Source organism: Indicator indicator, chromosome 1 (genome assembly GCF_027791375.1).
Source record: "Indicator indicator isolate 239-I01 chromosome 1, UM_Iind_1.1, whole genome shotgun sequence".
NCBI lineage: Eukaryota > Metazoa > Chordata > Aves > Piciformes > Indicatoridae > Indicator > Indicator indicator.
This window is the reverse complement of record NC_072010.1, coordinates 128,436,203-128,463,033: the sequence shown is the minus strand read 5'-3', so window position 1 is coordinate 128,463,033 and position 26,831 is coordinate 128,436,203. Positions and strand designations below refer to the sequence as shown.

Below are 26,831 nucleotides of genomic sequence, written 5' to 3'. Positions count from 1 at the left end.
AAAAATCTCAGATGTCCTTTAGTGTAATGTGAAAAGTGCCTGAGATGTTTAATATTAATGCAATTTCAGATTCTGGTAGTTTCTTTCTATTAGTTTATTATAATTTATTTATCCCCCCCCCCCCCCCCCTTGAAATAGTTTAATTTTGGGTATCTTGTTGGCATTTGGTACAATGGTTTTAAATCACAGAAGAGGAGGCTCCAGCAAGACCTAGGAGCAGCCATCCTGTACCTGAAGTGAGCCTACAAGAAGGCTGCAGAGGAGCTCTTTGCAAAGGTCTGAAGTGATAGGTTGAGGGCAATGGTTTGCAATTAGAGAAGAGCAGATTTAGATTGGTTGTGAGGAACAAGTTCTGCACCATGAGGGTGGTGGAACACTGCAACAGGTTACCCAGGGAGGCAGCTGAGACCCCATCCCCAGAGCTATTCAAGGTTAGGCTGGACAAAGCTCTGAACAACCTGATCTGGTGGAGGCTGTCCCTGCTGAGTACAGGGGGGTTGGACTGGATGACCTTTGGAGGTCCTCTCCAGCTCTATGACAGAAGTTTTGAAGTCTTTTTTTTTTTTTTTTGGAAATGGGATTAGGCACCAAAGAGCTCCAAGTTTAAAACATCAATAACAGACTATGAAGATGTGTACCACTACTAGAAATAATTTGATGCCTGATGAGTTGTCAGGGAGATAGATTCTATAAAGACATTTTTTTCCCCTAAACTGACTAGGAAATGTCAGCAAGTCCCCATGGTTTAGTGTCTCATGCTTCCTTGAATTCAAACCCTTATTTTCTTAACCTGATTGTTGTGGGCTGGTTGTCAGTAGGTGCTGAGTGACATCACAGCTCCTGTTTGAACAGGAGCAGGCAGAATTCACCCTGCTTCCTGTGGAATTCTTCAGAAATGCTGAATTTAGTCATTTAATGAGGATGGGTTTAGTTGATTAGATGGTGTTGGGTGATAGGTTGGACTTGGTGATCTCAAAGGTCTTTTCCAACCTGGTTACTTCTGTGATTCTGGGTTGAGATTGTGTTTGTCATATCAGTGGAAGTGAAGACTGAGACTCTGCATTTCTTTTGCTTGGGAAACTGATTTTCCTTTCCAGAGAAGTTACAGCCTCTACAACCAGGTGCAGTGCTGCAAGATTTCACCTCAGCACAGGACAACACAGAAACTGTGTGTTACTAAGTAGGGGACATGGACCTGATGGAGCAGGTCCAGAGGAGGGCCACAAAAATGATCTGGAGGCTGGAGCACCTCTGCTATGAAGACAGGCTGAGGGAGCTGGGGGTGTTCAGCCTGGGGAGGAGAAGGCTCCAGGGAGACCTAAGAGCAGCCTGCCAGTACCTGAAAGGGGCTACAAGAAGGCTGTAGAGGGACTGTTTGCAGTGACAGGATGAGGGACAATGGTTTGAAATGAGAGAAGAGCAGATTTAGATTGGGTGTGAGGAACAAGTTCTGTACCATGAGGGTGGTGGAACACTGCCACAAGCTGCTGAGGGAGGTAGTTGAGGTTCTGTCCCTGGAGATCTTCCAGGTCAGGCTGGACCTGATCTACTGGAGGATATCCCTGCTGACTGCAGAGGGTGGTGGAATACTGGAACAGGTTGCTTGGGGAGGTGGTTTGGGGCCCCATTCCTGGAGATACTCAATGTGAGGGCTCTGGGCAACCTGATCTAGTTGAGGATGTCCCTGCTGCCTGCAGGGGGTTTGGACTGGATGACCTTTGGAGGTTCCCATTCTATGATTCTAGTAAGAAACCTTGATCATGAAAAAGTGTGGGGTCCATTTTTATTTCAGCAATATAACATGAGGTATGTGTGTTGGCTTAAGTCCATCCAAAATCCATCAAGATGATCCAGTATGAAACATTCCAGTCATAGCTGAGCCTGAAATGTCATCTGCTTAAATGTCATCATTTTTTCCCAAGTTTAATTAATTTTATTTCCTCTGTTGGCAGCTAGGAACAGGGAATATTCTGCTGCAGTTGTGTTTTATAAGGCAGAATTCCTTTCCATGACAGTGCTAGAGAAAAAAGATCTCAAGGGTCTGTATTGGGGACCAGTGTTGTTCACTATCTTCATCAATAACAGAGACTGTGGGGTTGAGGGCACCCTCAGCAAGTCTGCAGGTGATACCAAGCTGAATGGTGTGGTTGATAAGACTGAAGGATGGGATGGATACCGTCCAGAAAGACCTGGACAGGCTGGAGAGGTGGCTGAGGAGAACCTCCTAAGGTTCAATAAGGCAAAGTGCAAGGTCCTGCATCTAGGGCTGGGCAATCATAGATACCAGTACAGGCTGGGGGATGAGGTGATAGAAAGCAGCCCTGCAGAAAAGGCATTGGGGGTGCTGGTGGATGAGAAGCTGGGCATGAGCCAACAGGGTGAGCTTGCAGCCCAGAAGGCCAATGGCAGCCTGGGCTGCATCATCAGCAGGGTAGCCAGCAGGCTGAGAGAGCTGATTCTGCCCCTTTGCTCTGGTGAGATCTCTCCTGGAGTACTGTGTCCAGCTCTGGAGCCCTTGACAGAAGAGAGACATGGAGCTGATGCAGCAGGTCCAGAGGAGGGCCACAAAGATGATCAGAGGCTGGAGCACCTCTCCTATGAGGACAGGCTGAGGGAGCACATGGCCTGTGAGGAGCATCTGAGGGAGCTGGGGGTGTTCAACCTGCAGAAGAGGAGGCTGAGGAGAGACCTCATTGCTCTCTAAGCTCCCTGAAGGGAGATTGGACTGAGGTTGAGGCCAGCCTCTTCTCCTTGGTGGCAAGCAACAGGAGCAGAGGATATGGTTCCAAGCTGCAGGGGAGATTCAGGCTGGATGCTAGGAAATACTTCCTCAGTGAAAGTGTTGTCAAACATTGGAATGTTCTGCCCAGGGCAGTGATGGAGTCCCCATCCCTGGAGGTGTTCAAGCAGTGTGTGGAGCTGGTGCTTAGGGACATGGCTTAGTGCTGGGTGAAAGGTTGGACTGGATGAGCTTGGAGGTCTTTTCCAACCAGATGTGTTCTGTGTGGCAGCTCATTTTAGAGTGTTTACAGCAGGAAGAAGTGTTCCTCTCTGTGTGCAAACGAAGAACTAATATGTGACCGGATCCCAAAGGGGAGAGCAAGATGATGTCTTTTATGGAAAGCAAGGTAGAAATAATTGGAAATGGAAAATTCCTCCAGAAAGGCAGAAGAAAAGAGCTTAGCACACACCCTGTAGCTCTCTTCATCCAAGGAGCAGCTTTCCCCAGGAGCTGCTTGATCTGGGGGGGATTTCTGTCAGTGGTGTTGGATTTCACCATGCAGTGCTGTGTTGCCATGGTGATAGGTGCCGCTCCAGGCAGGTTGTTTAAATAAAATTAAGACAGCTCTTTTGTACTCACTGAGCCAGGGTAATTGCTGTGAGGTTGTACACAAGGGTGATGGACTTTCAAGTGCTGCAGGTTCATTAAATGTTCAGGGAAAGACTCCGAAGAGTTCTGGAAGCATTTGTGTAGGTTGCATAGGAAATCTCCTTTTCTGTGGTGCTGTGTGATAGCTTGCATTATATTTTTCACAGCAGAGATTTTTTTATTCTCTTCACTTAGTGTCTTCAAGGGGGTATGCTCACCATTCTGTTTCCTCCCAGCTCCATGGATTCTTTTGCATGTTTGCAGTGGGGGTGGACAGAGTGGGTTGCTGCAGGTACAGATGAGTTCTGGCTTCAGATGGGAGGGAGGGAACAAGGAGAATAGAGCAAGGATGCTGTAGACCCAGTGGCAAGAAACAGGATCACAGGAAGTTAGGGGCTGGAAGGGACCTCCAGAGATCATCCAGTCCTAACTCCCTGACAGATCAGGACCTTGGGATCCAGTGCAGGTCACACAGGAATGCAGGCAGATTGGTCTTGAAAGGGTCCAGAGAAGGAGACTCCACAACCTCTCTGGGCAGCCTGTTCCAGGGCTCTGGGACCCTCACACTGAGGAAGTTCCTCCTCATGTTGAAGTGAAACTTCTTGCGCTGTAGTTTCCATCCATTGCCCTTGTCCTATCCCAGGGTGCAACTGAGCAGAGCCTGTCCCCTCCCTCTTGTCCCCCAGCCCTCAGATATTTATAAACATTGATTAAATCCCCTCTCAGTCTTCTCCTCTCCAGACTGAATAGCCCCAGGTCTCTCAGCCTCCCCTCACCAGGCAGTCTCCAGTCCCTTCAGCATCCTTGGAGCCCTCCCTTGGACTCTCTCCAGCAGATCCCTGTCCCTCTTGAACTGGGGAGCCCACAACTGGATGCAATATTCCAGGTGAGGTCTCAGCAGGGCAGGGTAGAGGGGGAGGAGAACCTCCCTGGCTCTGCTGGCCACACTCCTCTGAATGCCCCCCAGGACCCCCTTGGCCTTCTTGGCCCCCAGGGCACATTGCTGTGCCATGCACAACTTGTTGTCCACCAGCACTCCCAGGTCCTTCTCCTTGGGGCTGCTCTCCAGCAGATCCCCTCCCAACCTGTCCTGCTGCAGTTTATTCTTCCTTCCCAGCTGCAGGACTCTGCACTCATCCTTGATGAACCTCATTGGGTTCCTCTCTGCCCATCTCTCAGTCTGTCCAAGCCTCACTGAATGGCCACACAGCCCTCAGCTGCCTCAGCCAAGCCTCCCACTTTGGTATTGGCAGCTGGAAGGATTGAATAGTTGTAAGCTGTAATTGAAAGCAAGCAAATGTTTCTGAGCAGCAGTGGGTAGGAAATCAGCAGGATTTGTGTGGGAAGCGATGAGGAGGTTGCAAATGGCACCCAGGTTGTGAGCTTGGTGGGACAGAAGGTGGTGGAGGTGTTGACAGAGCTGGAGGAAGAAGTGGGGAGCAGGGAGGGTTGAGGGAGAAACGTGGTTTCAGCTTTGCAGTGTGTGCTGGGCTAGAGCTGGTGGCAAATAGCCAGCAGGAGAGATTCTGAACTGAGAATTGTGAGCAGAAGGGAGAGAGCTCTGTGAGTCATGCCCACAGAGATGACAATTAAAGCAGCATGAGTTTAGGAGGCTGCTGAGTGCTAGGGAAGAGGTTGCAGAGGAGAAAGTTGAGGATAGAGATCCCTGGGACACTGGCAGGCAGAAGGAGGAGGGACAACAGTGATGGGAGACTCTTTAGGAGATGCACAGGGGGCTGGAACATCTCTGCTGCAGGGGCAGGCTGAGGGAGCCTGGAGAAGAGAAGGCTCCAGGCAGAACTAAGAGCAACCTTCCAGTACCTGAAGGGGGCTCCAAGAAGGCTGCAGAGGGACTGTTTGCAAAGGCCTGCAGGGATAGGATGAGGGACAATGGCTTGCAATGAGAGCAGAGCAGATTTAGACTGGATGTGAGGAACAAGTTCTGCACCATGAGGGTGGTGGAACACTGCAACAGGTTGCCCAGGGAGGTAGCTGAGGCCCCATTCCTGGAGATATTCAAGGTCAGGCTGGAGAGGTCTCTGGGCAGTCTGACCTAATGGAGGATGTCCCTGCTTGATTGCAGGGGGATTGGACTAGATGACCTCTGGAGATCCCTTCCAAACAAAACCATTCTGTGCTTGCTAAAAGAGTTCAGCCTCTGATGCACCACCAAACCTTCGGCACAGAAGCTCTCTTGAGCAATGCAGCCACTGCTTGGACTTCAGCCAAGCCATTCTTCAAATCCCTCTGCTTCTGAAATTGATTAAAGCTGTAACTGACTCCTTTAATAGCAGCATCTGTCAAGTGGATGATCTGTCAGTCTTGCTACTTAGCAACAATTAAAAAAAAAAAACTAACTTGAGAATACTCAGATCATAACTCCCAGACACAGAAGCATAGAAACATTCATTCAGGTTGGAAAAGAGCCTTGAGATCCTCAGGTCCAACCATTAAGCCTCCTCTACCAAGGTCACCACTAAACCATATCACTAAGCACCACATCTAAACCACCTTTAAACTCACCAAGGCTTGGGGACTCCACCACCTCCCTGGGCAGCCTGTGCCAGTGTCTGACCACTCTTGCTGGGGAAAAATGTTTCCTAATGTCCAGTCTAAACCTCCCCAGTCACAGCTTGAGGCCATTCCCTCTTGTTCTATCACTAGTTCCCTGGGAGAAGAGACCAGCAGCAGCCTCTCCACAACCTCCTTTCAGGTAGCTGTAGACACCAATGAGGTCTGCCCTCAGCCTCCTCTTTTCCAAACTATCCATCCCCAGCTCCTTCAGACTCTCTTCTCTCTATTTTCCCTTCAGGTAGTTGAAGGAGGTGATAAGGTCTCCCCTCAGCCTCCTCTTCCTCAGACTAAACAGTGGTCTGTGCTCACTCTGGGCAACCTGATCTAGTTGAGGATGCCTCTGCTCACTCTGGGCAACCTGATCTAGTTGAGGATGCCTCTGCTCACTGTGGGCAACCTGATCTAGTTGAGGATGCCTCTGCTCACTGTGGGCAACCTGATCTAGTTGAGGATGCCTCTGCTCACTCTGGGCAACCTGATCTAGTTGAGGATGCCTCTGCTCACTGTGGGCAACCTGATCTAGTTGAGGATGCTCCTGCTCACTCTGGGCAACCTGATCTAGTTGAGGAATGCCTCTGCTCACTCTGGGCAACCTGATCTAGTTGAGGATGCTCCTGCTCACTCTGGGCAACCTGATCTAGTTGAGGATGCCTCTGCTCACTCTGGGCAACCTGATCTAGTTGAGGATGCCTCTGCTCACTCTGGGCAACCTGATCTAGTTGAGGATGCCTCTGCTCACTCTGGGCAACCTGATCTAGTTGAGGATGCCTCTGCTCACTCTGGGCAACCTGATCTAGTTGAGGATGCTCCTGCTCACTCTGGGCAACCTGATCTAGTTGAGGATGCCTCTGCTCACTCTGGGCAACCTGATCTAGTTGAGGATGCCTCTGCTCACTCTGGGCAACCTGATCTAGTTGAGGATGCCTCTGCTCACTCTGGGCAACCTGATCTAGTTGAGGATGCCTCTGCTCACTCTGGGCAACCTGATCTAGTTGAGGATGCCTCTGCTCACTCTGGGCAACCTGATCTAGTTGAGGATGCCTCTGCTCACTCTGGGCAACCTGATCTAGTTGAGGATGCCTCTGCTCACTCTGGGCAACCTGATCTAGTTGAGGATGCCTCTGCTCACTCTGGGCAACCTGATCTAGTTGAGGATGCCTCTGCTCACTCTGGGCAACCTGATCTAGTTGAGGATGCCTCTGCTCACTCTGGGCAACCTGATCTAGTTGAGGATGCCTCTGCTCACTCTGGGCAACCTGATCTAGTTGAGGATGCCTCTGCTCACTCTGGGCAACCTGATCTAGTTGAGGATGCCTCTGCTCACTCTGGGCAACCTGATCTAGTTGAGGATGCCTCTGCTCACTCTGGGCAACCTGATCTAGTTGAGGATGCCTCTGCTCACTCTGGGCAACCTGATCTAGTTGAGGATGCCTCTGCTCACTCTGGGCAACCTGATCTAGTTGAGGATGCCTCTGCTCACTCTGGGCAACCTGATCTAGTTGAGGATGCCTCTGCTCACTCTGGGCAACCTGATCTAGTTGAGGATGCCTCTGCTCACTCTGGGCAACCTGATCTAGTTGAGGATGCCTCTGCTCACTGTGGGCAACCTGATCTAGTTGAGGATGCCTCTGCTCACTCTGGGCAACCTGATCTAGTTGAGGATGCCTCTGCTCACTCTGGGCAACCTGATCTAGTTGAGGATGCCTCTGCTCACTCTGGGCAACCTGATCTAGTTGAGGATGCCTCTGCTCACTCTGGGCAACCTGATCTAGTTGAGGATGCCTCTGCTCACTGTGGGCAACCTGATCTAGTTGAGGATGCCTCTGCTCACTCTGGGCAACCTGATCTAGTTGAGGATGCCTCTGCTCACTCTGGGCAACCTGATCTAGTTGAGGATGCCTCTGCTCACTCTGGGCAACCTGATCTAGTTGAGGATGCCTCTGCTCACTCTGGGCAACCTGATCTAGTTGAGGATGCCTCTGCTCACTCTGGGCAACCTGATCTAGTTGAGGATGCCTCTGCTCACTCTGGGCAACCTGATCTAGTTGAGGATGCCTCTGCTCACTCTGGGCAACCTGATCTAGTTGAGGATGCCTCTGCTCACTCTGGGCAACCTGATCTAGTTGAGGATGCCTCTGCTCACTCTGGGCAACCTGATCTAGTTGAGGATGCCTCTGCTCACTCTGGGCAACCTGATCTAGTTGAGGATGCCTCTGCTCACTCTGGGCAACCTGATCTAGTTGAGGATGCCTCTGCTCACTCTGGGCAACCTGATCTAGTTGAGGATGCCTCTGCTCACTCTGGGCAACCTGATCTAGTTGAGGATGCCTCTGCTCACTCTGGGCAACCTGATCTAGTTGAGGATGCCTCTGCTCACTCTGGGCAACCTGATCTAGTTGAGGATGCCTCTGCTCACTCTGGGCAACCTGATCTAGTTGAGGATGCCTCTGCTCACTCTGGGAACCTGATCTAGTTGAGGATGCTCCTGCTCACTGTGGGCAACCTGATCTAGTTGAGGATGCCTCTGCTCACTGTGGGCAATCTGATCTAGTTGAGGATGCCTCTGCTCACTCTGGGCAACCTGATCTAGTTGAGGATGCCTCTGCTCACTCTGGGCAACCTGATCTAGTTGAGGATGCCTCTGCTCACTCTGGGCAACCTGATCTAGTTGAGGATGCCTCTGCTCACTCTGGGCAACCTGATCTAGTTGAGGATGCCTCTGCTCACTCTGGGCAACCTGATCTAGTTGAGGATGCCTCTGCTCACTCTGGGCAACCTGATCTAGTTGAGGATGCCTCTGCTCACTCTGGGCAACCTGATCTAGTTGAGGATGCCTCTGCTCACTCTGGGCAACCTGATCTAGTTGAGGATGCCTCTGCTCACTCTGGGCAACCTGATCTAGTTGAGGATGCCTCTGCTCACTCTGGGCAACCTGATCTAGTTGAGGATGCCTCTGCTCACTCTGGGCAACCTGATCTAGTTGAGGATGCCTCTGCTCACTCTGGGCAACCTGATCTAGTTGAGGATGCCTCTGCTCACTCTGGGCAACCTGATCTAGTTGAGGATGCCTCTGCTCACTCTGGGCAACCTGATCTAGTTGAGGAATGCCTCTGCTCACTCTGGGCAACCTGATCTAAGTTGGGGATGTCTCTGCTTACTGCAGGACTAGATGGCCTTTGGAAGGTCCCTTCTAACCCAGACCATTTTATGATCATAATTCTGAGATTGTTTCACTAAGTGAATAGCAAATTGTTAGCTTGTGTGGGAGTGAAGCTTGCTTGCAGATTTGTGTGTGTGTTCCTGCTTTTCTAAAGTAGAAAAGAAGTTGGTGTTAAGTTTGTGTATGATCTGTTTCTTAACTTAATTGCAATGTTTTGATACTGTGGTTAAACAGCTGCTTGGGAAGAGCTTTCAGGAGTGGGATTTGGGCTTCTTGTCTAGGTAGAGAAGAAAGAGATGTTCCCCAGCTGTGGGTGGTTTGCTATTAAAAACACACACATTTATTTCTAATTGCAGAGTTACTGATTCTTTTTATAGTTCTCCTGTGCTTTAAGCTCTTTTAGTTGAAATGAAATGGGTATGAAAAAAAAAAAGGCAATAATTGTAAATGGTGAAGGCCTCCAGTAATCAGCATGCAGCTTCTCATTCTACCTAAGGGATGTTTGAAGAGGGTGGGCACTGTGACCCTCAGCATTTGCCTCAAGATAAAGCTCAAAGCAGTGAAGAAGGTCCACAAATTATGTATATATAGGGGAAAACCTTTCCTGATGAAAGTGGTGTTCCTCAGGGCTCAGTGTTGGGCCCACTTCTGTTTGACATCTTTATCACCTTGATGCAGACACAGAGTGTGTCAGCAGTCAGTGTGCAGATGGCACCAAGTGAGGTGGCAGTGTTGATCTGCACCAGGGCAGGGAGGCTCTGCAGAGGGACTTGGATGGATTGGATCCATGGCCAACATTAACAGGAGGAGCTGCAACAAGGCCAAGGGCCAGGTCCTGCCCTTGGGGCACAACAACCCCAAGCAACGCTGCAGGCTTGGGGCAGTGTGGCTGGAAAGCTGCTGGCAGAAAGGGACCTGGGGGTGATAAAGGACAAGCAGCTGAAGAGGAGGCAGCTGTGTGCCCAGGTGGCCAAGAAAGCCAAAGGCATCCTGGCTGGGATCAGCAATGCTGTGTCCAGCAGGAGCAGGGAGGGGATTGTCCCCTGGGACTCAGCTCTGGGGAGGCCACACCTGGAGTATTGTGTCCAGTTTGGGGCACCTCAATGCCAGAGAGATGTGGAGGTGCTGGAGGCAGTGCAGAGGAGGGCAAGGAAGCTGGGAAGGGCCTGGAGAAGAAATCTGGTGAAGAGAGACTGAAGGAGCTGGGGATGGTTAGTTTGGAAAAGAGGAGGCTGAGGGCAGACCTCATTGCTGTCTACAACTACCTGAAAGGAGGTTGTGGAGAGGCTGCTGCTGGTCTCTTCTGACAGGGAATTAGTGACAGAACAAGAGGGAATGGCCTCAAGCTGTGACTGGGGAGGTTTAGACTGGACATTAGGAAACATTTTTCCCAGCAAGAGTGAGTCAGGCATTGGCACAGGCTGCCCAGGGAGGTGGTGGAGTCCCCAAGCCTGGCTGTGTTTGAAGGTGGTTTGGATGTGGTGCTTGGGGATGTGGTTTAGGGGTGAGCCTTGCTGGGTAGGGTTAATGGTTGGACTTGGTGATGCTGAGGCTCTTTTCCAACCTGAATGTTTCTGTGATTCTGTGAAAGAAATTGACATGTGGCTTTTGCTCTTGGGATTGTTCAGAAGCATTCTCAGGCCTCTTCTGCAGGGCTGGCTGCAGGAAGTTCAGAGGAGCTTGCTACAAGGCAGGGATCAGCTTGGTGACCTTTCCTAAGTTTCCTTGAATCCTAGACTTCAGGGCTGCTCTGGGCTATGCCACATTGGATCTTTGCATTCCTGCACATTGCCCTGAGTTCCTGCTTGGCTTGAGTTCAGCTGGATGTCATTGATGCATGGAAAAAAGTTTTGGAACTAAAGGATAGTCTGGGACCTGGACAGGCTGGAGAGGTGGCCTGAAGAGAATCTCATGAAGTTCAGTAAAGCAAAGAGTAAGGTCCTGCAGCTGGGCTGGAGCTGCAAACCAGGCTGGGGGATGATGAAATTGAGAGCAGCCCTGCAGAAAAGGACTTGGGGGGCAGGATGCTGCTGGGGGATGAGAAACTGGAGATTAGCCAACGGTACAACCTGATTCCAGAGAAGGGCCATGAGGATGAGCAGAGGGCTGGAGCTCCTCTCCAATGGAGACAGATTGAGAGAGTTGGGGGTGTTCAGTTTGGAGAAGAGAAGCCTCTGAGGAGACCTTCTGGTGGCCTTCCAGTATCTGAAGGAGGATGCAAGAAAGCTGGGGAGGGACTTTTTAGGGTGTCAGTGAGTGACAGGACTGGGGGAATGGAAACTAGAAATGGGGAGATTCAGATTGGATGTTAGGAAGAAATTCTTCTCCATGAGGGTGGTGAGAGACTGGCACAGGTTGCCCAGGGAGGTGGTGGAAGCCTCATCCCTGGAGGTTTTTGCAGCCAGGCTGGATGTGGCTGTGAGCAACCTGCTGTAGTGTGAGGTGTCCCTGCCCATGGCAGGGGGGTTGGAACTGGCTGATCCTTGAGGTCCCTTCCAACCCTGACAATTCTGTGATTCAGTTCTATGATTCTGATCTAGTGGAGGATGTTCCTGCTCACCACAGGAGGGTTGGACCTGTAGAGGTCTCTTCCAAGCCAAACCATTCTGATTCTTGCCCAGATGCCTAAGGAAGCTTGCAGAACATAGATGTACCCTGGACTGAAAAGGTTTCCTGCCCTCCCACATACACCAGGGAAATGTCTGCCTTGCTACTAAGCTTGCAAATATTTCATTGATGCCTGCACAGAGTTGAGTGTGTTGCATTTTCTTTCTGGCTATACTCCCTGCCAAATGTTTCCTGAATGCCAGCAGCTGTTATTAGGGAAGTGCTGCCTGATCAACCTGCTGCTTCTGCAGAGGTTGCTTTAGATAAAACTTCCAAGCACGTGGCCTTTGCTTGTATTAGTAACGCTTAGGAGCATTTCATGGATTAAAAGTTAATTTTTTCTCAAGAACAAGCTGCATATAACAGTGTTGTTGGTTGGGTTTTGTTTTCCTAAGAGAATAAATTGATTTAAAAATGAGACTTAAAACATGAAAACTTAGTCACAGATTTCATTTGAGCAATTAAGTATCACAGTCTCACAGTATATCAGAGGTTGGAAGGGACCTCCAGAGATCATCAGGTCCAACCCCCCTGCCAGAGCAGGAGCACCCGGGGCAGGTCACACAGGAATGCAGCCAGGTGGGTTTGGAAAGGCTCCAGAGAAGGAGACTCCACAACCCCCCTGGGTAGCCTGTTCCAGGGCTCTGACACCCTCACTGGAAAGAAGTTTCTCCTCATGTTGAGGTGAAATCTTCTATGTTTGAGTTTGTCTCCATTGTTCCTTGGCTTATTCCTGTGCACCACCCAAAAGAGCCTGGCCCCCTCCCCTTGACCCCCACCCCTCAGCTATTGATAGACATTGATCAGATCCCTCTCAGCCTTCTCTTCTCCACACTAAACAGCCCCAGGGCTCTCAGTCTCTCTTCATAGGGGAGATGCTCAAGTCCCCTAAGCATCCTTGTGCTCTGCCCCCCTCATGGTGAAGGAGTTTCTCGTCATGTTGAGGTGGAACTCCCTGTGTCCTAGTTTGTTTCATTGCCCCTTGTGCTCTTTGCCTTACTGATTCCATTTCTCTATACCCTCTGAGATGTTGCTCCGTCAGAACAACTTCCACAGCCCTCCAGCCTCCCATCTGTCAGCACTGCTTGTAGAAACTGCCTCAGGTGCTACACAAGGTGACAGCAATGAGCATGCAGTCCCCAGCAGGCTGCATGGACTTGGGAAGGTCCAGCTCAAGTTTCCTGTGCGTTTTGTATTCAGCATTTGTCTCCCTGCATGAAGTGTTATAAACATTTGTTATGCATGCATGGAGGGTTATCAACAACCAGTGGGTTCCCTTTTCTCTCCTTTCTCCTCCCAGGGTTTGCCTTCTCTTCTTTTGGCAGGGTGTGCCAATCTGTCAGTTCAGCTCAGCAGGAATTGTTCAGCTTAGTTTACTTTCTTGGTTACTGTAGACCATTGCTGGTACTTCTGGTTTTCAACATTTCCACTAGAGTTGGGTCACTTTCACAGAGTCACAGAATCAGACAGGTTGGAAAAGACCTCAGAGATCATCAGTTCCATCCTAATACCTAACACCTCCCTGACAACTAAACCATGGCTCCAAGTGCCACAGCCAAGCTTCTTGAACACCTCCAGGGATGGTGACTCCACCACCTCCCTGGACAGCATATTCCAATGGCCAATTACTCTTTCTCTGAAGAACTTTCCTCTCACCTTGAGCCTAAACTTCCCCCTGCACAGCTTGAGACTGTGTCCTCTTGTTCTGGTGCTGGGTGCCTGGGAGAAGAGACCAACCCCCACCTGGCTACAGCCTCACTTCAGGTAGTTGTAGACAGCAATAAGGTCTCCCCTGAGCCTCCTCTTCTCCAGGCTAAACATCCCCAGCTCCCTCAGCTTCTCCTCACAGGGCTTGTGCCATGGGCAGGTAGTGCTGGTTGAAACCACTTGCCCAGCATGCATGTGACTAGCTGCTTTGTGCTAAAAAAAGATATAAAGCGGAGGAAAATTGTCTGCCTCAAGGAAGAAAGCAACTCTACTTCTGCTCACAGGTTCATAGAATGGTTTAGGTTGAAAGGGACCTTGAAGATCATCCAGTTCCAACCCCCCTGCCATGGGCAGGGACACCTTCCACTTTGCTCAGGTTGCTCAAAGCCTCATCCAACCTGGCCTTGAACACCTCCAGGGAGGGGAGGCATCCACAGCCTTCCTGAGCGACCTGTTCCAGTGCCTCACCACCCTCATGGGGAAGAACTTCTTCCTAAATTCTAATCTAAATCTCCTCTCATCCATCATGGGTCCATTCCCCCAGTCCTATCACTCACCAACATCCTAAAAAGTCCCTCCCCAGCTTTCTTGTAGCCTCCTTCAGATACTGGAAGGCTACAAGAAGGTCTCCTTGGAGCCTTCTCTTCTCCAGATTAAACAACCCCAACTCTCAGTCCTAACATCCAGTGAATAAACATTTACCAGCATTTCCTTTCTCTAGTGGCTTTCCACAGGCTCACAGGTTGCTAAGGACTGAAGGCACCACCAGAGATCATTGAGTCCAACCCCCCTGCCAGAGCTGGAGCATAGCATCCAGCACAGGTCACACAGGAACACATCCAGACAGAACCTTGAAAGTCTCCAGAGAAGGAAACTTTGCAACCTCTCTGGGCAGCCTGTTCCAGGGCTCTGGGACCCTCACAGTGAAGAAGTTCCTCCTCATGTTGAGGTGGAACCTCCTGTGCTGCAGTTTCCATCCATTGCCCCTTGTCCTACCCCAGGGTGCACAGGGTTAACAAGAATCTTTGTTTTGTTTGAGACTTTGAAATGTTTTACTTCATCCTAGATTGGATCTTAGGAAGAAATTCTTCACTGTGAGGGTGCAAGACTCTGGAATGCATTGTCCAGAGAGGTTGTAGATGCCCCCTCCCTGGAGATGTTCAAGTCCAGGTTGGATGGGGGGCCTTGAGTCACCCGAATGGCAGGGGGTTTGGAACTAGATAATTCTTGAGGTCCCTTCCAACCCTGACAGTTCTATGATTCTATGATCTCCAGGGTCTCTTCCAGCCTAAGCCATTCTGTGATTCTAAAGACTTTTCCATTCAGTTAATGCAATTTTTTTCTTTTTAAAGGATAAATGTAGGAGGGGTGAATGTTTGGATCAATTTAACCTGCCTTTTCTGCTTCTTTTTTTTTTTTTTTTTTCCCCAGGATTGCACAGTATATGAAACAGAGAATAAAATTCTTCATGTGGTGAGTAATGTTTGGATTTCTCTTTGTATAGAGCACATAGAATGACAGAACTGTGTGTTCTGGTTGTTCTTCTGTGTGGTGCCAGGAGGAAAATGAAGTAGTCGGGGGATGACTGCATGGATTTATGGAATTACTTGTTGGATATTGATCATCTGGACGAGGAGATTGAGTCCATCATCAGTAAATTTGCAGATGACACCAAGCTGGAGGCAGGAGTGGATCTGTTAAAGGGTAGGAGGGCTCTGCAGAGGGATCTTGCCAGGCTGGAGAGTTGGCAGAGTCCAAGGGCATGAGATTTAACAAGTCTGAGTTCTGGGTTCTGCACTTTGGCCACAACAACCTCATGCAGTGCTCCTTTCCTTTTTTTGCTCCTTTCCTTTTTTTGCTCCTTTCCTTTTTTTGCTCCTTTCCTTTTTTTGCTCCTTTCCTTTTTTTGCTCCTTTCCTTTTTTTGCTCCTTTCCTTTTTTTGCTCCTTTCCTTTTTTTGCTCCTTTCCTTTTTTTGCTCCTTTCCTTTTTTTGCTCCTTTCCTTTTTTTGCTCCTTTCCTTTTTTTGCTCCTTTCCTTTTTTTGCTCCTTTCCTTTTTTTGCTCCTTTCCTTTTTTTGCTCCTTTCCTTTTTTTGCTCCTTTCCTTTTTTTGCTCCTTTCCTTTTTTTGCTCCTTTCCTTTTTTTTTCTCCTTTCTTTTTTTTTCTCCTTTTTTCCCCCTTTCCTTTTTTCTCCTTTCCTTTTTTCTCCTTTCCTTTTTTTCTCCTTTCCTTTTTTTCTCCTTTCCTTTTTTTCTCCTTTCCTTTTTTTCTCCTTTCCTTTTTTTCTCCTTTCCTTTTTTTCTCCTTTCCTTTTTTTTTCTCCTTTCCTTTTTTTTCTCCTTTCCTTTTTTTTTCTCCTTTCCTTTTTTTTTCTCCTTTCCTTTTTTTTCTCCTTTCCTTTTTTTTCTCCTTTCCTTTTTTTTTCTCCTTTCCTTTTTTTTCTCCTTTCCTTTTTTTTCTCCTTTCCTTTTTTCTTCTCCTTTCCTTTTTTCTTCTCCTTTCCTTTTTTCTTCTCCTTTCCTTTTTTCTTCTCCTTTCCTTTTTTCTTCTCCTTTCCTTTTTTCTTCTCCTTTCCTTTTTTCTTCTCCTTTCCTTTTTTCTTCTCCTTTCCTTTTTTCTTCTCCTTTCCTTTTTTCTTCTCCTTTCCTTTTTTCTTCTCCTTTCCTTTTTTCTTCTCCTTTCCTTTTTTCTTCTCCTTTCCTTTTTTCTTCTCCTTTCCTTTTTTCTCCTCCTTTCCTTTTTTCTTCTCCTTTCCCTTTTTCTTCTCCTTTCCCTTTTTCTTCTCCTTTCCCTTTTTCTTCTCCTTTCCCTTTTTCTTCTCCTTTCCCTTTTTCTTCTCCTTTCCCTTTTTCTTCTCCTTTCCCTTTTTCTTCTCCTTTCCCTTTTTCTTCTCCTTTCCTTTTTCTTCTCCTTTCCCTTTTTCTTCTCCTTTCCCTTTTTCTTCTCCTTTCCCTTTTTCTTCTCCTTTCCCTTTTTCTTCTCCTTTCCCTTTTTCTTCTCCTTTCCCTTTTTCTTCTCCTTTCCTTTTTCTTCTCCTTTCCCTTTTCCTTCTCCTTTCCCTTTTTCTTCTCCTTTCCCTTTTTCTTCTCCTTTCCCTTTTTCTTCTCCTTTCCCTTTTTCTTCTCCTTTCCCTTTTTCTTCTCCTTTCCCTTTTTCTTCTCCTTTCCCTTTTTCTTCTCCTTTCCCTTTTTCTTCTCCTTTCCCTTTTTCTTCTCCTTTCCCTTTTTCTTCTCCTTTCCCTTTTTCTTCTCCTTTCCCTTTTTCTTCTCCTTTCCCTTTTTCTTCTCCTTTCCCTTTTTCTTCTCCTTTCCTTTTTCTTCTCCTTTCCCTTTTTCTTCTCCTTTCCCTTTTTCTTCTCCTTTCCCTTTTTCTTCTCCTTTCCCTTTTTCTTCTCCTTTCCTTTTTTCTTCTCCTTTCCTTTTTTCTTCTCCTCATTTTCTTTTTTCCCCCTCCTTTTTCCTTTCTTTAATAATGCTCCCATATTAAACACTTGGCCAGCTGAATTCTATAAGAAATTGTTGCTTTTATTTCACAGTGACAAATGAAAGGTCTCCTTTTACTTCTAAGCTTCAGTGGCCTTTTCCCCCTGTGGAACTCCCAAGAACTAGCAGTTTCAGTGAGCCTGGCATCATCATCTTTGCTAGGCTGATCATTTGCAAGTCTTTAAGCCATGAAGTTTTTAATTGCATAATCTTGGCAGAAGTCGAAGTGCTCTAAGTTGGAAATCTTTATATATAACCAGATTTTCCCATACATGTTCTCTACTGCAAGAGCCAAGAGTTTTGACATCTGCTATCTGCAGTATGTATCTCTTACAAGTTAGCCAAAAGCGTTGTGAAGGGAGCTGGCAGTGCTTGGAGCTGATGAAGCAGCAGTTAGTATCATGGAACCATAGAATGCCTTAGGTTTAAATGGACCTTAGAGAGTCCTGGGCAGCCTGTGCCAATCCCTGACCACTCCTGCAGGGAAAAAATGTTTCCTGATGTCCAGTGGAAACCTCCCCAGTCACAGCTTGAGGCCATTCCCTCTTGTTCTGTCGCTAATTCCCTGTCAGAAGAGACCAGCAGCAGCCTCTCCACAACCTCCTTTCAGGTAGCTGGAGACAGCAATGAGGTCTGCCCTCAGCCTCCTCTTTTCCAAACTAACCATCCCCAGCTCCTTCAGTCTCTCTCCATCAGATTTCTTCTCCAGGCCCTTCCCAGCTTCCTTGCCCTCCTCTGCACTGCCTCCAGCACCTCCACATCTCTCTGGCATTGAGGTGCCCAAACTGGACACAATACTCCAGGTGTGACCTCCCCAGAGCTGAGTGCCAGGGGACAATCCCCTCCCTGCTCCTGCTGGACACAGCATTGCTGATCCCAGCCAGGATGCCTTTGGCTTTCTTGGCCACCTGGGCACACTGCTGCCTCCTCTTCAGCTGCTTGGCCATGAGCACCCCCAGGTCCCTTTCTACCAGCAGCTTTCCAGCCACACTGCCCCAAGCCTGCAGCATTGCTTGGGGTTGTTGTGCCCCAAGTGCAGGAGAGATACAACATCCAATGCAACTTCAGAAGAAGAGAGTTTAAAACACAATAGGCCTAAATGTGAAAGGATAAGCCATAGATGAGGTGTTTGCTTCCAAAGTGAGAATTAGTGTGCTCTTCCCTAGTTTATATTTAGCATTTTTGTATTGATTTAACTTTGAGATGGTTAAATGTGTGGAAAACTGCTCAGCTTAAAAGGGCATCAGCTCTGCTTATTTGGGGAGTTATAAGTTAATCATTGCAAAAGTCTGAATGGAGCTTTAAAAAATCTTTGAAGACTAATTCATTGATCCCATCCAGCTGTTCAAGGCTGTGTATGATGGAAATATCTAGTGCAGATTAATCCATGTGAAGCAGCAGAGTATTAAAAGGGAGAGCAAAGCAAGAAGGGACTAATTATAGAAAGCAGAAGCAGGGCTCTGATCATATTAATAGTAAATTTTAACTGAATTTTCTTTTTTTTTTAGCTTAATTCTGTACAAAAGGAGAATATTTTCCCTAATGAATTTCACTTCCATAAAATTATGCTGCTTTTCCTGAGTAAATAAATAAATACTGTTTCATTGAGTTGGAAAAATGATAGGAAATAGAAATGCAGAGTAAAGTTCACAGGGTCACAGGATGTTAGGGGCTGGAAGGGACCTCTGGAGATCTTCCAGTCCAGCCCCCCTGCCAGAGCAGGACCATAGAGTCTAGCAAGGGTCACACAGGAACGCATCCAGGTGGGTTTGGAATATCTCCAGAGAAGAAAACTCCACAACCTCTCTGGGCAGCCTGTTCCAGGGCTCTGGCAGCCTCACAGGGAAAAGGTTTTTCCTTATATTCCTGTGGCACCTCCTCTGCTCCAGCCTGCACCCAGTGCCCCTTGTGCTGTCCTTGGACATCCCTGAGCAGAGCCTGGCTCCATCCTCCCCACACATGTTTATCACCAGCAATGAGGTCACCCCTCAGGCTCCTCTGCTCCCAGCTCCAAGCCCCAGCTCCCTCAGCCTGGCCCCAGCAGGGAGATGTTCCACTGCCCTCAGCAGCTTGGGGGCTCTGTGCTGGACCCTCTCAAGCAGTTCCCTGAGGTCCTTCTTGACCTAAAGGCCCCAGAACTGGGCACAATATTCCAGATGTGGCCTCAGCAGGGCAGAGTAAATGTTTGGGTCTAAAATTAACTGATTAATAACTATCTGCTTTGGCTTAAGCTAGCTCCTTAGGCTTCATTCTAAGTGCTCACATTGCAAGTTGCTTTGTCTCAGGCAATTCTAACTGAACTTTTTTGTTGTTGATTTTAGCAGATTAAACTTCATATTGCCAAGACAGTTTTTCCCCCTCACTTTTATCCCTGAATGTCCATGTGTTTTATTTGTGTCTATGTGGGTTGGAGAGCTGATGGGAGAGGCTCTCAGCTATAGGGAATGTGTTTAAGCCAGGATGCTTCAAGATTGCAATTACTTAGCAAGGTAGATTTAAGCTTGGGCACTACCCTGGGTGAGATTAAGGACAGGAACAAACACAAATCTGTTTGCTTGATCCTAGAATTGCCTGAATTAAATAGAGAACAGATGAATAGTTTGAGGAAAGGCTGTGGTTTGTGGAGGCCTCTGAAGCTTACCACATCCCTAAGTACTGTTACTCTCTCTGCTGCAGAAAGCAGACATTTGCCCAGCACAAATGAAAGTAGCCACAGAGAATCAGAACCAATGCACTTCTAATTTAGTCACCTTTAGGTTCACAGGACCACAGGATGTTAGGGGTTGGAAGGGACCTCTGAGATCATCCAGTCCAACCCTCCTGCAAGAGCAGGAGCAGAGAATCTAGCAGAGGTTGCACAGGAATGCATCCAGGTGGGGCTTGAAAGTCTCCAGAGAAAGACTCCACAACCTCTCTGGGGAGCCCGTTCCAGTGCTCCTGCAGCTCCATGTCCCTCTGATGCTGGGGGCACCAGAACTGGATGCAGTACTGCAGGTGGGATCTCATGCTTGTGTTAAATCCATCAGCTCTCTGTCTTCAACTTTCATCTTCAGCCTTGTGAGACATAGGTACTCCTGGAACTATTTAGTCTTGAGAAGAGAAGACTGAGAGGGGATCTCATCAATGTGTATAAATATCTGAGGGGTGGGTGGCAAGTGGGTTGCCCAGGGATGTGGTTGGGGCCCCATCCCTGGAGGTGTTTAAGGCCAGGCTGGATGAGGCTCTGGCCAGCCTGCTCTAGTGTGAGGTGTCCCTGGCCATGGCAGGGGGGTTGGAACTGGATGATCCTTGTGGTCCCTTCCAACCCTGACTGATTCTGATTCTATGAAGTGGAGGGGCCCAGGCTCTTTTTGGTGGTTCACAGTAAACAACAGGTTCAAACTTGACCATAGAAGATTTCAGCTCAACATGAGGAGAAACTTCTTTACCGTGAGGCTGACAGAGCCCTGGAGCAGGCTGCCCAGGGGGGTTGTGGAGTCTCCTTCTCTGGAGCCTTTCTAAACCCACCTGGATGCATTCCTGTGCAGACTCCCCTGGGTGCTCCTGCTTTGGCAGGGGGCTTGAACTGGATGATCTCTGGAGGTCCCTTCCAGCCTCTAATGTGCTGTGGTACTGTGAAACTGTGAAGTGGAAAGATGTTGTAAGAATGCCTCTAAGTATCATTTTTCTAGGAAGACAGTTAGTGTGCATTCCTGCATGTTGAAGGAGTGTTTCCATTTTGGAAAGGTCATGGAATTTGAAGCTTTAATCTGAAAGAACAGCCTCAAATCGTAGACTCTCCTCCAGGGAGTTTGCTGTGGCTTTTCTGCTGTGCTTAGAATGGGCACAATATCAGAGTCACAGAATGGTTTGGCTTGGAAGGGACCTCCCAGTCCAATCCCCCTGCAGGCACCAGGGACATACTCCACTAGATCAGGTTTCACAAGAGCCTTGTAGAGTCTGACCTTGAATATCTCTAGGGATGGGGCCTCACCTCTGCCTCCCTGGGCAACCTGTTGCAGTGTTCCACTACCTTCAAGGTGCAGAACTTGTTCCTAACATCCCATCTAAATCTGCTCTTATTTCATACCATTGCCCCTTGTCCTGTCACTACAGATTTTTGGAAGCTGTCCCTCTGCAGCCTTTATGTAGGACCCCTGCAGGTATTGGAAGGCTGCTCTTAGGTCTCCCCAAAGCCTTCTCTTCTCCAGGCTGAACACCCCCAACTCCCTCAGCCTGCAGTGACAGGATGAGGGGCAAGGGCTTCAAACTAGAGCAGAGCAGATTGAGGTTGGAGCAGGTTCTTTTGCATGAGGGTGGTGGAACACTGGAACAGGTTGCCCAGGGAGGTAGTTGAGGCCCCATCCCTGGAGATATTCAAGGTGAGGCTCAACAGGGCTCTGGGCAACCTGATCTAATGGAGGATGTCCCTTCTGGCTGCAGGGGGGTTAGACTGGATGACCTTTGGAGGTCCTTTCCAACCCCCATGGGGCAACCTATGATTCTATAGGGCCTCAACTACCTCCCTGGGCAACCTGTTCCAGTGTTCCACCACCCTCATGGTGCAGAACTTGTTCCTCACATCCAATCTAAATCTGCTCTTCTCTAGTTTGAAGCCATTGCCTCTTGTCCTATTACTGCAGGCCTTTGCAAACAGTCCCTCTGCAGCCTTCCTGTAGGTCCTCTTCCAAGAGTACCTAACAGAAACCACTTAAACTCTCAGCAGTGATCTGCTTGCTTACAGAAATATGAGAGAATGATAGAGGAAATAAAACAAAAATCAGAGCTTCCCTGCTTCTTAGCAGGGGGTGCTCAGGGTGTGAGAGGAGAGCCACAGTACCCCTTTGACAGTCCCAGCCTCTCCACAAACTTCCTTATTTTTATTTTGCTGCTAGGAGGCTGCCAAAAGATAACTGGTTTGAGAATTATGCCATCATGAAGTGGTTATTTATTGCCTGCAATAGCAGAGGATGCTTGGCAGCAGTGGAACGTGAGGAAACTCGGTCCAAAGGCAATTAGCTTGGTTTATTAGCACAGAATCAACTTCAGAGTTAATGGGAGTCACCCAGCCTCCTTAAGAGCCTGGTTGTCATCTGTGCTGAACATCTGCCTGTTCAATTAGTGAAATCAGTGAGGTTTGGGGCACTTAATGTCTTCACAAAAGATGTGGGTGGAGAGAGGGAGTTGGAGCTCACCAGGTGCTCCTTGCATGCCTGAGCATAGCTCAGAGGCAGAGCATCTGAGACTGAGGGAGCTGGGAATGGTTAGTTTGGAAAAGAGGAGGCTGAGGGGAAACCTCATTGCTGTCTACAACTACCTGAGAGGATATTGTGGAGAGGCTGCTGCTGGTCTCTTCTCCCAGGGAATTAGTGACAGAACAAGAGGGAATGGCCTCAAGCTGTGACTGGGTAGGTTTCCACTGGACATCAGGAAAAACTTTTTTCCCAGCAAGAGTGGTCAGAGATTGGCAGAGGCTGCCCAGGGAGGTGGTGGAGTCCCCAAGCCTGGCTGTGTTTCAAGGTGGTTTGGATGTGGTGCTTGGGGTGAGCCTTGAGGGTAGGGTTAATGGTTGGGCTTGGTGATTCTGAGGGTCTCTTCCAACCTGAATGCTTGTGTGATTCTGTGATCTAACTCTGAGATCTGCCTACGAGCAGCTCTGTGCAGTCTGGTTTTTGTCTTTACTCAGGTGCAAAACAGTTTGCTGCCTCTTGATCTGTGGGCTGATGCTGTGTCAGCTCAGGGTCACCACAGAAAACTGTGCTGCTGGCTGAAGCCTTTCCCCTTCATTCCCACTGCTTCAATATCTTCACTCACAAAAGCAAACCAATAGATGACTTCTGCATCAAGATACTGTGCCCAGTTTGGGGCTTCCCACTTCCAGGGAGACAGGGACCTGCTGGAGAGAGTCCAATGGAGAGCCAGAAGGGGCTTTTAACACCTCTCTTATGAGGAAAGACTGAGGGAACTGGGGCTGTTTTACCTTGTGAAGAGGTGACTGAGAGGAGATCTTATCAGTGTCCATGAATATCTGAGGGCTGGGTGTCAAGAGGAAGGTGCCAGGCTCTTGTTGGTGATGCCCAGTGATAGGACAAGGAACAGCAGGTACAAGCTGGAACACAGGAGGTTCTACCTAAACATGAGGAGAAACTTCTCAACTGTAAGGGTAACAGAGCCCTGGAAGAGGCTGCCAAGAGAGGTTGTGGAGTCTCTTTCTCTGGAGACATTCCAAACCCACCTGGATGCATTCCTATGTAGCTCTGGCAGAAGGCTTGGAGTAGATGCTCTCTAGAGGTCCCTTCCATCCCCTAACATTCTGTGGTTCTATCATTTTATGAATCCCTTCACAGATTCAGCAGTGTGACTTAAGATGTGTTGTAGGTTGATCTGCAAATAGCTGACAATGGTGTGCTTATTGTGACATTTGCTTTGCTTTTCTTATTCATTCTTTTCTCTGGAGGCTTTCCAAACCCACCTGGGTGCATTCCTATGTGACCTGCCCTAAGTGATCCTGCTTTGGCAAAGGGGTTGGACTTGGATGCTCTCTAGAGGTCCCTTCCAACCCCTAACATTCTGTGATTCTATGATTGCCTCCACCTTGTAGATTCAGCAGTGTGACTTGAGATGTGTTGTAGGTTGATATGCAAATAGTTGACAATTTGCTTTTCTTTTTTTCTTCTTTCTGTTCTCTGGAAACTTTCCAAATCCACCTGGATGCACTCCTATGTGGCCTGTCCTAAGTGATCCTGCTTTGGCAAAGGGATTGGACTTGGATGCTCTCTAGAGGTCCCTTCCAACCCCTAACATTCTGTGATTCTATGATTCCCTCCACCCTGCAGTGTGATTTAAGATGTGTTGTAGGTCGATATGCAAATAGCTGACAACGGTGTGCTTATTGTGACATTTGCTTTGTTTTTTTTTTTTTTTCCCCATAGTGTAAAACTCTTTCTGGTGTCTGTGACCACATTATCTCCCTCTCTTCTGACCCACTGGTTTCCCAGTCTGCCCACCTTGAAGTGATCCAGCTGACAAACATCAAGCCAAGCGAAGGGCTGGTAAGAAGTACGCACTTAATCAAACCCCAGCATCCAGGATGAGGAAGTGATGGTTTTGCTGCTGTTTCCTAAAGAAGATGTATACCTGGAAAGAAATGCAATATTTTAGCCTTTTATTTTTTTGTTGTTCCTTCTGGTTTATGAGCCTGATGATAGTTTAATTTCTCATGCCACTTTTGGTTTCTCACTCAGCAAGGGGAAAGGTTCTGTAAGGCTTGACCTGTGCATGCAAAGAGTTTAGTCAGCAGGGAGAAATCAGCAAGGGGGTTCTTGCTGCTGTTTATTACCAGCTTCTGAAAAGGGATTCAAAGCGCTCTAGGAACTGGGAAGTCGGAAAGGGATTGAAATTACTCAGATCAGCTCAACCAAAAATGTGTGTGGGCTGCTAACACAAAACCCTGTCAGATTCTGGAGTATGCTTCCTGGTGGTATCTCTGTGATCTAAAGCTGTGGTCTGAATTATTCAAGAGGGCTCTGCTTGAGAAGGAGCTTGTGGAGTTTTGTGGCAAGAATGCTTGTGAAAGGTCAGCACAGCCATCCTCTGGCTGTTGGTCAAGGCTTGACCATTGATCTTTTGTTTATTCAAATAGCCAACATCCACTGCGTAAAACCAACAACCCAGGGTTGATAACAATCGCAGCTCTGTGACTCCATGTCAATAACATCTTCTCCCACAAGGCTCAGAGCTGTAGTGGAAGGTGCTCAGAACACAGTTAACCATGAAACAGCCTTTTGCAACTTCTGCTTAAGTTTAGTCTCCTCCTGTTTTCTTGAAGAAGAAGAAGAATTGCTGCTCCACTCTTTGCAGCAGTTATTTGGATGAGCCAGGTTTTGAGACAGTTTTGGGCTTTGGGTGGCTTGCTGTTGAGGTTGGGACTTTTGGTTTGCTTTGCCAAGCTCTTCAGAGCTATGAGAAACTAATTCTCTGTTCTCTTGGAAACTCACCATTAAAAAAAAAAATCAAGAAAAGAACCAAACATTTGGATGAGTAAATATTGCCCCATCCTTTGTTTTAGTCCTTTTCCCTTCCTCCACTGGCTTTCTTTTTTCCTCTCTGACTCCATTTCAGACCAGTCTTCTAGAATTTCAGTTTTTCATGGATTCTCCCTTCCTTCTCTTTCTCCCCTAATTTTAACTCTTCCACTAGCTCCCTGCAGTCAACCTTTGAAGTCCTATTTTCTACTGTAATGAAGAAATCTTCTTCCCCTTTCTCTCAATCACTTTTTTTTTTTTAACTTCCTGTCCATTATTTATCTGAACTTTTATTTATTTTCCTTTCTGTCTTGTCACTGGTATGGGTGTCTTTGATTTTTTTTTTTCCCTCTTGTTTTGAGTCTTTGTGTAGAGTGATGATGATTGAGTGGAATTTTGTAGGTTAGAAGGTGCTTCACGGGTCTGTTCCTGCTGGGTAGCTGATGAGATAAGAGAACCTCTTCCTTCCCTGTTCTAACCCTCTGTCTGTGGTGTCTGTTTGAAACTGTAAGCTCTTGAGGAAGGACTTTTTTGGTTTTTTACTTTTACTATGTGTTTGTGAAGCAACTGAGCCAGGTTTTTATGCTGACTGAAGACTATCCATGTCCTTGGCATTAAAATAATTGAGTGCATTAAAGAAAAAATGGTACTCACTGTGCTGTATGCAAGCCTTAGAGGGATACAATGCTACTTTGATCTGGTCACACTGATTTCCTCTTCAGCCTTACCTGTGTCACTGTGCTCTTGATTCTGCACTGTGCTGTCTCCTCTAGATTGTGAGCTCTCCAGAGCAGGCACCCAGAGCAATAAGCTTGCACCGTGGGGTGAGCATCCTACCACTTGGGTTGTTCCAGTGCCAACCTTCCTAACAGATCAGCATTTCCAAGGTGTTCTTGGTGCTTTATATGAAAGATTTTCTTCTGGATTGTTGGTGTTATTTTGTTGTTGTTGTTTATCTTTGCATTATTTGTGTATTTTTTTAAACCTGTCTTAATCAATTAAGACACAGCAGCTGCCTGTCAGTACCGCCCTGAGGAGTGGCTGAAGTTGGTTTGATTTAGGACTTGATGGTGGGATTTTGGAGTGGTCAATGAATCTCCTCTGCACACCAGGAGCAAGCACTTGGGGATGAATGTGTAGATTGATAACTTCTCCACCTCCTCCCAGGACCTGAAAGTGGAAAAATGGATGATTATTGCCAACTTGCTGCTAGATTTTTTTTGACCCACGTGAAAATTCTGTGTGTGGCTCTCTACCCATCACTGGATAAAAACATCTCCTGTAAAGAGGAAGGAAAAAGACAAGGAGAAGGAAAAGCAGAAGGAAAAGGACAAGGATGGCTGATAAACTGGGAAGATCTATTTTTTTGGGGGTCACCTAGCATAAGCAGAATATCTAACGTGCCTCAAACCTGAGAAGCTAAAGTAGATGAGGGAGAGAAAAGGGAAGAAGGAAATCAGACTATTGGAAAACAATGCAGTTTCCCTAAACTCTCACATAGCAAGTGTCTGATGGGATTGAGAAAATGGTTGGAGCTTTTACAACTTCAAAAGAGATTGGAGCACTCTCAAGGCATTTTTAACCAGCACAAATAGTTCCTTCAGTGTGTTTGGTCTTTTTCTCCTTGTGGAAGTCAGAGGTGAATGCAAAGTGTCATGCTAATACCTCAGTGCAGAAGGAACAGCTTTACAGGGTCCTGTAGCTGTTAAAACCAGCTGAAACCCATCAGAAAAACAGAAAAAAAACAACCTGGCAAGCAGAAAATGTTGTCAGGGTTGCAGTGTGGGGAAATTCTTGTGTATTGGGTAAAGCAATGTTCTGGGTGGGGTTTGGTATTGATTGCCTTTTGCTTTTTTTTTTTTTTTCTTTTTTTCCCTTTTTAATTTTTTCCCCCTCTGTCCCTGGTCTGTTGCCCAGGTGCGGTTAT

The 26,831-nt window shown here is 47.7% G+C and overlaps 1 protein-coding gene across 4 annotated transcripts in view; it reads left to right on the top strand.

Annotated features, from left to right (window-relative positions):
- CNKSR2 (connector enhancer of kinase suppressor of Ras 2) overlaps positions 1-26,831 on the top strand; it is a 236,725-nt gene that overhangs the window by 77,947 nt on the left and 131,947 nt on the right. For all 4 annotated transcript variants that reach the window (XM_054399320.1, XM_054399319.1, XM_054399314.1 and 1 more), the window contains exons 5-6: positions 14,850-14,891; positions 23,813-23,932. In XM_054399320.1, the coding sequence (XP_054255295.1) occupies positions 14,850-14,891; positions 23,813-23,932 (162 nt within the window). The remainder of the gene's footprint in view (positions 1-14,849; positions 14,892-23,812; positions 23,933-26,831) is intronic.